Source organism: Ambystoma mexicanum, chromosome 1p (assembly GCF_040938575.1).
Source record: "Ambystoma mexicanum isolate Mex_15411 chromosome 1p, UKY_AmexF1_1, whole genome shotgun sequence".
Classification (NCBI taxonomy): Eukaryota; Metazoa; Chordata; class Amphibia; order Caudata; family Ambystomatidae; genus Ambystoma; species Ambystoma mexicanum.
In genome coordinates this window covers 953,114,634-953,127,184 of record NC_090921.1, presented here as the reverse complement: position 1 = coordinate 953,127,184, position 12,551 = coordinate 953,114,634, and the positions used below count along the sequence as shown (strand labels likewise).

The window sequence follows — 12,551 nt, the reverse complement described above, 5'->3', positions numbered from 1 at the left end:
TGGGAGTTGGTGTGGGTGGGGATGTAAGTTAGTATGGTTTTGGTGTTGATTTGTAATGGAACATTTTGTATTGCATACATTTCCGAATGCAAGCATTTCCGTCGTGGGTAATTTACCCACGGACAAACCACGAAGATCTGAATATATTCGAACTGCAAGCCACTCAGCATTATAGTGGGAACAGTCCAATGTTGCCGGACACAAGCTTTGCATTAGCAATTGACATAGCCAATCACACATCATATTGTAACTGCAACATTACCAACCTGGCGGGTACTGGGAAGGGACAGTCAAAATGGCAAATGTTGTGCTATACAAACCACTTTACATTACATAACATCACATTTCCGACCTGCTCGAGTGTGCGCTAGCCGTGCCACACAGTCAGCAGCCAAAGCCACTGTTTTGGCTGAAGAGGAATGTTCCAAGGCATCCACTAGAATTTTGATTCCGGTAGCTGATGTATTTGCTGACTCCTGGTCTGGAATTATTCTAGCCAGGACAATAGACTGAAAAGAAGAGACTCCATTTGTTAATCACAAAAAGGGATCATTTATACATCACACCAATCACAGTATAGGTTGATTATGAGAGTCCTAGCCCCATGCTACGTTACAGAGCTCAAGGCATTGTGAAAGGGGGCTATTTATCATGTTTGGTCAGGCAAGACATGTTAGTTCAGATACTTTATCAACAGACACATTAGTGGGACATACAGCATGAGATAGTCCCAATTCGTCACAGCCTCAGCACAAAGATAGCTCACTGGAAAACCAGTTTGTTTCTTTATATTGGGTTCCAAAACAAAAAGTATTGCTACCCACATACCCTTTTTCATTACATGTCAGTCAAACAAAGGATGGAATTAGATTAGTTCAGAACAGGAGCATGGAAGGTCGTAGGAGTAACATAGTAACATTTATATAAACATGTTTAAAAAAGTGTTTGAAGCGAGGACTATAACCCAAATTGAGGCCTTGCATGATCAAAGACTGTCCTGGCTTTGTAGAAAATTTGCTGAAAAGGATGAAATTACGTGTCTGCATCTAAGGAGAAATACAGCAATTAACTGGACACATCTTTGAAAGAATGTCAGTGGCAAAACATTTTAAACTGCAGTGACTGGTTGATATTACTTGGAAGAGACTTGATGGCCCACAAGTCGTCAATCACTTTTTAGAACTGACATTCTGGTGGCTTGTATTATCTCCGGTGAACAATCTCATTGTTCGACCCATGCCATAAACAAGCACATTCTGCCCTCATGTTCTCTTATTTAGACCATTACTAATTATCTTTAGTTGGAGGTTAAACTGGGGCCATGTTTGTATGTGATGCCTGTCAAGACATTCTCTGTGTTATAATTGTTCTTCACTAAGTGGGCATCTCGGATTTAACACCCGGTAATATACAATCCCACCTCATAATTCTGCGACAAGAAACAGGCTTTATTAGGAATAAAGAATGTGTTTTATTCAGATACATTCTTTGAAAGGTGGTCATCTAACCTTATGCTGGGGAGTCATCACAGTTATCTACAATATGTAGCCACACAAAATGTGGTCTTTCTGAAGAAACAACAATTTTACCACAATTCTACTGCATGATTTCGGTGTAACTAATAAGGGGTCTTCTCACTTTAACATGAGATTATTGGTGAAATTTGACTTTTCATTTGGAAGTGCATCTTTTCTATGGAAATAGAAATAGTAAACTCCCTCTTATCACAAGCCATCCTTTAAAAAATCTATGGCAGCCACAGGGGTTGATTTATACATGCTATGTCAGGCTGGGAAGAACATGCATCTGTTCACAGTCTTAGATGTTGACTATACCTGTGAACTATACCAGCAAGGACCCTCAAAGGTTTCCAGATGATTCTGAGTGAGCTGGCCCCTGTTACAGTCTCTTTCTCCCTCCTCTACGAAGGCAGGTAAATCTTCTTCAAGCTTCCTCATGGATAAGGCCACTTTCAACATCAGATATTCTGCAAGATCAGCACTCATCTATTTGGAACAAGGAGTTCCCCTTATCAAATTCCCAGTTCCTTTCTATTCTCTATGTGTTTCTGCTTATAAAGATGTCAAAAATTCCCACAATGTGTCATCCAACAAATGACATTTTAATTGGTGGAATATTCTCCTTGGTTAACTTAACAGGTAGAATACACCCTTTAGTTTTGATAGGTTGGTTATATTTCTGAAAAGGTGACAGGGTGGCGGTTGTACATTCCAGACCATTTTGAGCTCAATATCATAATTACTCGTCATAGAAAAATGACACATCTATGAAGTACTGTTTTCTGTATTCACATGGTTCTCACAGAGGGATATGCTTCATGACTGTGTGCAATTATTTCTGATGAAATTATTAATATGTGTAATTCTTTCAATTATTAATCAATAATATGTTGAATTTGGCCTCACATGGGAAAGCGGACCCTCTTCGTTTCAGGGCACTTTTTCTTTTGATTCAGAGTTATATGCTTGTGCAGTTATGCCAAAAATAATTTTAGATGGCTTTCAGTTGCTAATTCAAATGTATTTCATTTCCTTGAATTATGAAACCTCATGCTAGCATCATAAACAACTCTTAGAGGCCTCACTGTCAACTTCAGTTAACTGGTATATGGTGGACTTTATTACCTAGCTGACGTGAAATGGTGACACTCTAAGTACATTTCAACCCTTTGAAGCTGGGTCTGATAATTCCAAGCTCCTAGCATGTTCATTTGCATCAGTGTGAGGACTGTACTTAGGGACTATTTGGAATGCTACATGTATTTTCCTTAAGAATATTTCTCTTGAGATGAGCACATCCGTGTGAGTGGGAGGCATCGCATTAAGGGGCCGATTCATGGAACAAACGTGCGCCGAAAATCATCGTGCAAGCAGGCGCAAGCAGGCGCAAGCAGGCGCAAGCGGAAAAAAACAGGCGCACGCGCACGCGTGCGATTCATGGAAGTCCCTGCGCGTGTTTACCTCAGGATGTGCGCCAAACCCGTGCATGGCGCACACGTCACTGCAACATCCCGAAAGACGTGCGCAACGCGCACAGTAAAAGCGCACAACCTCTGCCCCTACACCAGAAAGTGGGCGGAACACGGGGCGTAACGCGCGGAATGGGGAACAACTCGCGAAAACAAGGGCGTAACTGGGGATGTACTGCAGGGAAGCAGACGGAACGCCCACACGCACCCGAACCACACGTATTCATGGAATCGAATAGGGCAAAGCCACGCAGAGCGAAAGACACGCACAAGCCGAAACACGTCCGCCACACGAAGGCAGGCGGTAGCGTCCCTGCGCATTACAAAAGTGGCAACATACAGCAATCGTGCGAGCGGGGCACGTGTATTTCGGGGTTGCGTGGGAAGTCACAAACGCGATTGAGCGGGGTACCTGTATTCCGGGGTTTCTCGGGAAGTCACACACGCGATCTGGCCTGGGGGAGCGGGCTACGTATATATCGGGGGTTCGCGTGAAGTTTTTCACACGATCGGGCCTGGGGGAGCGGGCTATGTGTATTTCAGGGGTTCGCGTGAACTTTTTCACGCGATCGGGCCTGGGGGAGCGGGCTACGTGTATTCCAGGGGTTCGCGTGAACTTTTTCACGCGATCGGGCCTGGGGGAGCGGGCTACGTGTATTTCAGGGGTTCGCGTGAACTTTTTCACGCGATCGGGCCTGGGGGCGCGGGCTACGTGTATATCAGGGGTTCGCGTGAACTTTTTCACACGATCGGGCCTGGGGGAGCGGGCTACGTGTATTTCAGGGGTTCGCGTGAACTTTTTCACGCGATCGGGCCTGGGGGAGCGGGCTACGTGTATATCAGGGGTTCGCGTGAACTTTTTCACGCGATCGGGCCTGGGGGAGCGGGCTACGTGTATTTCAGGGGTTCGCGTGAACTTTTTCACGCGATCGGGCCTGGGGGAGCGGGCTACGTGTATTTCAGGGGTTCGCGAGAACTTTTTCACGCGATCGGGCCTGGGAGAGCGGGCTACGTGTATTTCAGGGGTTCGCGTGAAGTTTCTCACGCGATCGGGCCTGGGGGAGCGGGCTACGTGTATTTCAGGGGTTCGCCTGAACTTTTTCACGCGATCGGGCCTGGGGGAGCGGGGTACCACTCACCGTCTGCCTTGCGTGTAGAAGAACGCGTAGCCAACACCCGCTGTGAAGTAATAGCATGTGAACCCCAACGGATGGAAAACACACGCACCGCACGAAAAGCACGTACAGAACATAAAGGCACGCGGGATCTCCAAGCCCTGCCAGGGCAACGCCCGTGCGCAAAACGTCACAGACGCGCTTACGCTGTAAGGGCCTTTGGTCCAATGAAATCGCGTACGTTCCAAATCACTCCGTATCAAGCTGGCCACGCGAAAACACACGGAAGACCACGCTCCTGCCCAGAAGGCCGAATTACTGCCCCCCAGTGCCCCGAGCAGCCTCCCACGTGCCATCTGCTGCTGCCTGCCTGCCTGCTGCCACCGTGCCCTGCCATTTGGTCCCTGCACATCAGCCATCTGCAGGTGTCCAGTTGCTGTGTCCACCCCTGCTGGAACAGAAGACTCCCGACCCGGATAACATCGCTCCACAGCCCAGCCCCAGGACCCAGTTGCCCACCCACTCCTGCCCCTGGGGTTGCCATGTCGGGCACATCCACATCTGGCACCAGTGGCAACCCCCGGCCAGAGGGGGAGAGGGGCACCAGCTTCACTGCCACCGAAGTTGGTGTCCTGGTGGAGCAAGTCCTGGGGCAGTATGATGTCCTCTTCGGATCGTCCCGCGCCAACAAGGAAGGACGGGAGAGGATCTGGGCCGACTGTGTGGTTGCCATCAACGCGGAGGGCAACCCGCACCATCCAGAAGGTCAAGAAGCGCTGGGAAGACTTGAGGTCCAGGACCCTCATAAAGGCCCGGCGCCTCGTGGAGGGGGGCCGGGGCCGCATGAGTTCCATCCAGATGAGGGTCCTGGAACGCGTACACCCAGTGCTCCACGCCCAGGTCCTTGAGAGGGAGACCCGTCTGGAGTTGAGCGGTAAGTGGCCAAGCATTGCTGTGTGAGACAGGGCATGTTGCAGTGTGCTGGTTGTCTGATACTTGCCTGTATGTGTGACATAGGCCATGTACACATGTATGTGTGCAGGGACATCATGGTAATGCATGTGCGATCAGCAATGTGTGAACCGCACGGTCGTTGCATGTGTTCAAATGCGACATGGGGAGCCCTATGCAGATTGTACACATGAGAGCATGGCAGTCTCTGTTCCTGGACATGGGTGGGGGTGAGGGATGGGTGCTGATGCCAGGTACATATATGGTATCCATGTCTGTGTGCCTGACCTGCGTGTCTGTGACTTGTGAATGCCATGGATGCATGACACATGTCTGTGACAATGTACAGATTCACTGATGCAGCCTAGTCATCCTTGTATCCACTGTGATTGGGGTGTACGGGGCCAGATGGATGTGACTGAGGTGAAGTGTGTGCATGTGATAGGCATGACCCATGATGCATGTGAGTAGCATGACATTGTATGTTTCGAGAGTCCATTGGACATGTATGGAAATGTCCATGGCATGCACCATGACTGTGTGTGTTTTGCCTGGACTGACACATGTGTTGTGGGGGGACATGATGGAAGTGTACTTTGACAGTGGCACTCATCTGCTATTGCTTCCTGTCTAGGGGACCAGTGTACAGTACCCTGATGCTTGTGTTCTATGTCTCCCTCTACGCAGCGGCTAGTGAAGAAGAGGGCGGAGACGGCGCTGTGGAGCAAGGTGGCGGGGATGCCCCCACGGCTGCAGCTGAAGGGGTGGGTGAGCCCCCACAGGGGCCTGCTACGGCGGAAGACGGTGAGGAGCCATCCAGGTTGGTGGTTTCCACAGAGGAGGAGGAGGCCGCCACTGAGGCGCACATGGGGCCTGGTGGGGGCATCCCTGCTGGTGCAAGTGGTGCAGTCCAGGGGCAGGGGCAGGAGGCAGCACAGGTCACCGTGGAGGGGCCTGTGCATGTCACTGTCCCTGACCCTGTGGGTGCACCACCATGCACCAGCAGGGATGCCCCGTCCCAGGCCCGTCCGCAGGTAGAGGGGATGTCCATGTCATCTGACTCCCCTCCACCTGCGGACGAGGGGACCCCTGGCCGTATGGAGAAGGTCCTGATTGGGGTCGCGATGCGCACGGCTGTGATTTGTGATGCCGTGCGTGCTTCCCAGGAGGAGCACGCACGTCATCACGAAGAGCACCGTGCCGACGTGGCCCAATTGGGATCGTCCATGTTCGGGGGTTTCCTGCATGTGTCGGCCAATCTGGCGGCCCTCTCCTCCTCTGTGGAGACTATACGCCAGTCGTTCTCCTTGCCGTCTTCCGGCCCAGATGCCACCAGGGCCCCCTGTGGACCTGCCCTGACCAATGCAGCCAGCTCGGTGGGGATCCCATCCCTGCCACAGTCGGGAGTCAGAGGTCCAGCAGGGGTGGACACACCGGCAACTGGACCCCAGCAGATGGAGGATGTGACGGCATCATCGAGCAGGGCACGTGCACAACGGCGTCGGTGGTTTCCATCAGCCTGGATGCCGTCGTGCTGGCACAGGCAGTTGCGTCGGAGGCAGCAGCAGGCTCAACGTGGGAGGCATCATGGCTCGGGGCCATCTACATCAGGGGTGCAGGCATCGGCCGGAGGGCAGGAGAACCCTGGAATGGGAGTGGCTTCTGTGTGGGAGCGTTTGTGCCAGCAGATAGGTGCGGAGCGGCAGCGGGCAGAGGAGGAACGGCTCACAATGGTCAGGGCGGAGGACTCCATGCGGAGGGCGCTGAGGCGGGCTGAGTGCCTCGAGGGTCTTCGCAGGGAGTTGGAGCTGGACACTGCATTATCCCTGCGGGACCTCGGGGCCAGGGAACATGCCCGCCTCCAAGCCATTGAACGGGAGTTCGATGATGCCCTGGCCCATGACAACAACCAGTGAGCCGTCGGACTAGCCCGCTGCCTTTGTATATAGTTATATAGTTAGTGGTAGGTTTCCTTTAAATTGTTATTTTTTTATTTGGTTGCGATTGGACAATGCGCCACTTTTTTGTATATAGTTCAGTTTTTAGTTAGTTGACATAGTTAGGTTTCATTTGGTTGGGCTCATGGACCCGGGATTGTCTTGTAAATAGTTCTTCTATGGATTTTTTGATTTTTTGGATTTTTTTCATGGACATTCATCTTATTTTTGTTGTTTTGCTTTGTGGTTTTTCTCATTTCATTTCCATTCTAGTTGATTTACAATACATTTTTATTTTCATCCTTCAATGTGTCGTATCATCTCATTACTTTCATGCATGTCATGTTGGGTGGTTTAACATTCACTTGCAGCCATTGTGTGTGACAGACATGTGTTCATTTGCATTATTTACATTGGGTGTGTAACATGTAATTGCCTTTGATATGTGGGTGGATGTGATAGTTGGTTGGGCCTTTTGGCAGGGGAGGATGGCCATTACAGACATGATTGGGGATTGTTGGGACCCAGGTGCAGGGGGGCATGGATGGGACATGGGTGGGGGCCTGCTGGCAGGTGCCCCACAGTGCTGGGGGGTGGGGGTGGTGGGGGACATGAGTTGGACATGGGTGGGGGCCTGCTGGCAGGTGCCCCACAGTGCTGGGGGGTGGGGGTGGTGGGGGACATGAGTTGGACATGGGTGGGGGCCTGCTGGCAGGTGCCCCACAGTGCTGGGGGGTGGGGGTGCAAGGGGACATGAGTTGGACATGGGTGGGGGCCTGCTGGCAGGTGCCCCACAGTGCTGGGGGGTGGGGGTGGTGGGGGACATGAGTTGGACATGGGTGGGGGCCTGCTGGCAGGTGCCCCACAGTGCTGGGGGGTGGGGGTGGTGGGGGACATGAGTTGGACATGGGTGGGGGCCTGCTGGCAGGTGCCCCACAGTGCTGGGGGGTGGGGGTACAAGGGGACATGAGTTGGTGTTCATTAGTTCAAGGAGACATGTGCCTTTGCTGGGGGGCATGCCCATGTTGGGTGGGCTGCCTGCGGGACATGACCAGGGATGCAGGGTAGTCCCCTGTGGTGTGGGCTGCCTGCAGGGGCCGTGGAGGGTGTACAGGGACCACCTGTGAGGACCCACACTGTCAAATCACATTTAGGACTCCCCGGCACCCCTGAAATACACGTACCCTGCTGATATCGCGTGTGGAACTTCACACGCACCCCGAAATACACGTACCCTGATGGAATCGCGTGTGGAACTTCCCACGCACCCCTGAAATACACGCGCCCAGGCCAATCGCGTGTGGAACTTCCCGCGCACCCCTGAAATACACGCGCCCAGGCCATTCGCGTGTGGAACTTCCCGCGCACCCCTGAAATACACGTACCCTGCTGATATCGCGTGTGGAACTTCCCGCGCACCCCTGAAATACACGTACCCTGCTGATATCGCGTTTGGAACTTCACGCGCACCCCGAAATACACGTACCCTGATGGAATCGCGTGTGGAACTTCCCGCGCACCCCTGGTATACACGTACCCTGCTGATATCGCGTGTGGAACTTCACGCGCCCCCCGAAGTACACGTACCCTGATGGAATCGCGTGTGGAACTTCCCGCGCACCCCTGGTATACACGCGCCTAGGCCAATCGCGTGTGGAACTTCCCGCGCACCCCTGAAATACACGCGCCCAGGCCAATCGCGTGTGGAACTTCCCGCGCACCCCTGAAATACACGCGCCCAGGCCAATCGCGTGTGGAACTTCCCGCGCACCCCTGGTATACACGCGCCCAGGCCAATTGCGTGTGGAACTTCCCGCGCACCCCTGAAATACACGCGCCCAGGCCAATCGCGTGTGGAACTTCCCGCGCCCCCTTGAAATACACGCGCCCAGGCCAATCGCGTGTGGAACTTCCCGCGCACCCCTGAAATACACGCACCCAGGCCAATCGCGTGTGGAACATCCCGCGCACCCCTGGTATACACGCGCCCAGGCCAATCGCGTGTGGAACTTCCCGCGCACCCCTGAAATACACGCGCCCAGGCCAATCGCGTGTGGAACTTCCCGCGCACCCCTGAAATACACGCGCCCAGGCCAATCGCGTGTGGAACTTCCCGCGCACCCCTGGTATACACGCGCCCAGGCCAATCGCGTGTGGAACTTCCCGCGCACCCCTGAAATACACGCGCCCAGGCCAATCGCGTGTGGAACTTCCCGCGCACCCCTGAAATACACGCGCCCAGGCCAATCGCGTGTGGAACTTCCCGCGCACCCCTGAAATACACGCGCCCAGCCCAATCGCATGTGGAACTTCCCGCGCACCCCTGAAATACACGCGCCCAGGCCAATCGCGTGTGGAACTTCCCGCGCACCCCTGGTATACACGCGCCCAGGCCAATCGCGTGTGGAACTTCACGCGCACCCCGAAATACACGTACCCTGATGGAATCGCGTGTGGAAATTCCCGCGCACCCCTGAAATACACGCGCCCAGGCCAATCGCGTGTGGAACTTCCCGCGCACCCCTGAAATACACGCGCCCAGGCCATTCCCGTGTGGAACTTCCCGCGCACCCCTGAAATACACGCGCCCAGGCCAATCGCGTGTGGAACTTCCCGCGCACCCCTGAAATACACGCGCCCAGGCCAATCGCGTGTGGAACTTCCCGCGCACCCCTGAAATACACGCGCCCAGGCCAATCGCATGTGGAACTTCCCGCGCACCCCTGAAATACACGCGCCCAGGCCAATCGCGTGTGGAACTTCCCGCGCACCCCTGAAATACATGCGCCCAGGCCAATCGCGTGTGGAACTTCCCGCACACCCCTGGTATACACGCGCCCAGGCCAATCGCGTGTGGAACTTCCCGCGCACCCCTGAAATACACGCGCCCAGGCCAATCGCGTGTGGAACTTCCCACGCACCCCTGAAATACACGCGCCCAGGCCAATCGCGTGTGGAACTTCCCGCGCACCCCTGAAATACACGCGCCCAGGCCAATCGCATGTGGAACTTCCCGCGCACCCCTGAAATGCACGCGCCCAGGCCAATCGCGTGTGGAACTTCCCGCGCACCCCTGGTATACACGCGCCCAGGCCAATCGCGTGTGGAATTTCACGCGCACCCCGAAATACACGTACCCTGATGGAATCGCGTGTGGAAATTCCCGCGCACCCCTGAAATACACGCGCCCAGGCCAATCGCGTGTGGAACTTCCCGCGCACCCCTGAAATACACGCGCCCAGGCCATTCGCGTGTGGAACTTCCCGCGCACCCCTGAAATACACGTACCCTGCTGATATCACGTGTGGAACTTCCTGCGCACCCCTGAAATACACGTACCCTGCTGATATCGCGTTTGGAACTTCACGCGCACCCCGAAATACACGTACCCTGATGGAATCGCGTGTGGAACTTCCCGCGCACCCCTGGTATACACGTACCCTGCTGATATCGCGTGTGGAACTTCACGCGCACCCCGAAATACACGTACCCTGATGGAATCGCGTGTGGAACTTCCCGCGCACCCCTGGTATACATGCGCCCAGGCCAATCGCGTGTGGAACTTCCCGCGCACCCCTGAAATACACACGCCCAGGCCAATCGCGTGTGGAACTTCCCGCGCACCCCTGAAATACACGCGCCCAGGCCAATCGCGTGTGGAACTTCCCGCGCACCCCTGGTATACACGCGCCCAGGCCAATCGCGTGTGGAACTTCACGCGCACCCCGAAATACACGTACCCTGATGGAATCGCGTGTGGAAATTCCCGCGCACCCCTGAAATACACGCGCCCAGGCCAATCGCGTGTGGAACTTCCCGCGCACCCCTGAAATACACGCGCCCAGGCCATTCCCGTGTGGAACTTCCCGCGCACCCCTGAAATACACGCGCCCAGGCCAATCGCGTGTGGAACTTCCCGCGCACCCCTGAAATACACGCGCCCAGGCCAATCGCGTGTGGAACTTCCCGCGCACCCCTGAAATACACGCGCCCAGGCCAATCGCATGTGGAACTTCCCGCGCACCCCTGAAATACACGCGCCCAGGCCAATCGCGTGTGGAACTTCCCGCGCACCCCTGAAATACATGCGCCCAGGCCAATCGCGTGTGGAACTTCCCGCACACCCCTGGTATACACGCGCCCAGGCCAATCGCGTGTGGAACTTCCCGCGCACCCCTGAAATACACGCGCCCAGGCCAATCGCGTGTGGAACTTCCCACGCACCCCTGAAATACACGCGCCCAGGCCAATCGCGTGTGGAACTTCCCGCGCACCCCTGAAATACACGCGCCCAGGCCAATCGCATGTGGAACTTCCCGCGCACCCCTGAAATGCACGCGCCCAGGCCAATCGCGTGTGGAACTTCCCGCGCACCCCTGGTATACACGCGCCCAGGCCAATCGCGTGTGGAATTTCACGCGCACCCCGAAATACACGTACCCTGATGGAATCGCGTGTGGAAATTCCCGCGCACCCCTGAAATACACGCGCCCAGGCCAATCGCGTGTGGAACTTCCCGCGCACCCCTGAAATACACGCGCCCAGGCCATTCGCGTGTGGAACTTCCCGCGCACCCCTGAAATACACGTACCCTGCTGATATCACGTGTGGAACTTCCTGCGCACCCCTGAAATACACGTACCCTGCTGATATCGCGTTTGGAACTTCACGCGCACCCCGAAATACACGTACCCTGATGGAATCGCGTGTGGAACTTCCCGCGCACCCCTGGTATACACGTACCCTGCTGATATCGCGTGTGGAACTTCACGCGCACCCCGAAATACACGTACCCTGATGGAATCGCGTGTGGAACTTCCCGCGCACCCCTGGTATACATGCGCCCAGGCCAATCGCGTGTGGAACTTCCCGCGCACCCCTGAAATACACACGCCCAGGCCAATCGCGTGTGGAACTTCCCGCGCACCCCTGAAATACACGCGCCCAGGCCAATCGCGTGTGGAACTTCCCGCGCACCCCTGGTATACACGCGCCCAGGCCAATCGCGTGTGGAACTTCCCGCGCACCCCTGAAATACACGCGCCCAGGCCAATCGCGTGTGGAACTTCCCGCGCACCCTTGAAATACACGCGCCCAGGCCAATCGCGTGTGGAACTTCCCGCGCACCCCTGAAATACACGCGCCCAGGCCAATCGCGTGTGGAACTTCCCGCGCACCCCTGAAATACACGCGCCCAGGCCAATCGCGTGTGGAACTTCCCACGCACCCCTGGTATACACGCGCCCAGGCCAATCGCGTGTGGAACTTCCCGCGCACCCCTGAAATACACGCGCCCAGGCCAATCGCGTGTGGAACTTCCCGCGCACCCCTGAAATACACGCGCCCAGGCCAATCGCGTGTGGAACTTCCCGCGCACCCCTGGTATACACGCGCCCAGGCCAATCGCGTGTGGAACTTCCCGCGCACCCCTGAAATACACGCGCCCAGGCCAATCGCGTGTGGAACTTCCCGCGCACCCCTGAAATACACGCGCCCAGGCCAATCGCATGTGGAACTTCCCGCGCACCCCTGGTATACACGCGCCCATCCCAATCGCGT

At 55.3% G+C, this 12,551-nt stretch overlaps 1 protein-coding gene across 1 annotated transcript in view; it reads right to left on the bottom strand.

Moving 5' to 3' along the window:
• LOC138582224 (ankyrin and armadillo repeat-containing protein-like) overlaps window positions 1-12,551 on the bottom strand; it is a 551,079-nt gene that overhangs the window by 74,157 nt on the left and 464,371 nt on the right. The window contains exon 7 of the mRNA XM_069653327.1: window positions 353-509. Coding sequence (XP_069509428.1) covers window positions 353-509 — 157 coding nt within the window. The remainder of the gene's footprint in view (window positions 1-352; window positions 510-12,551) is intronic.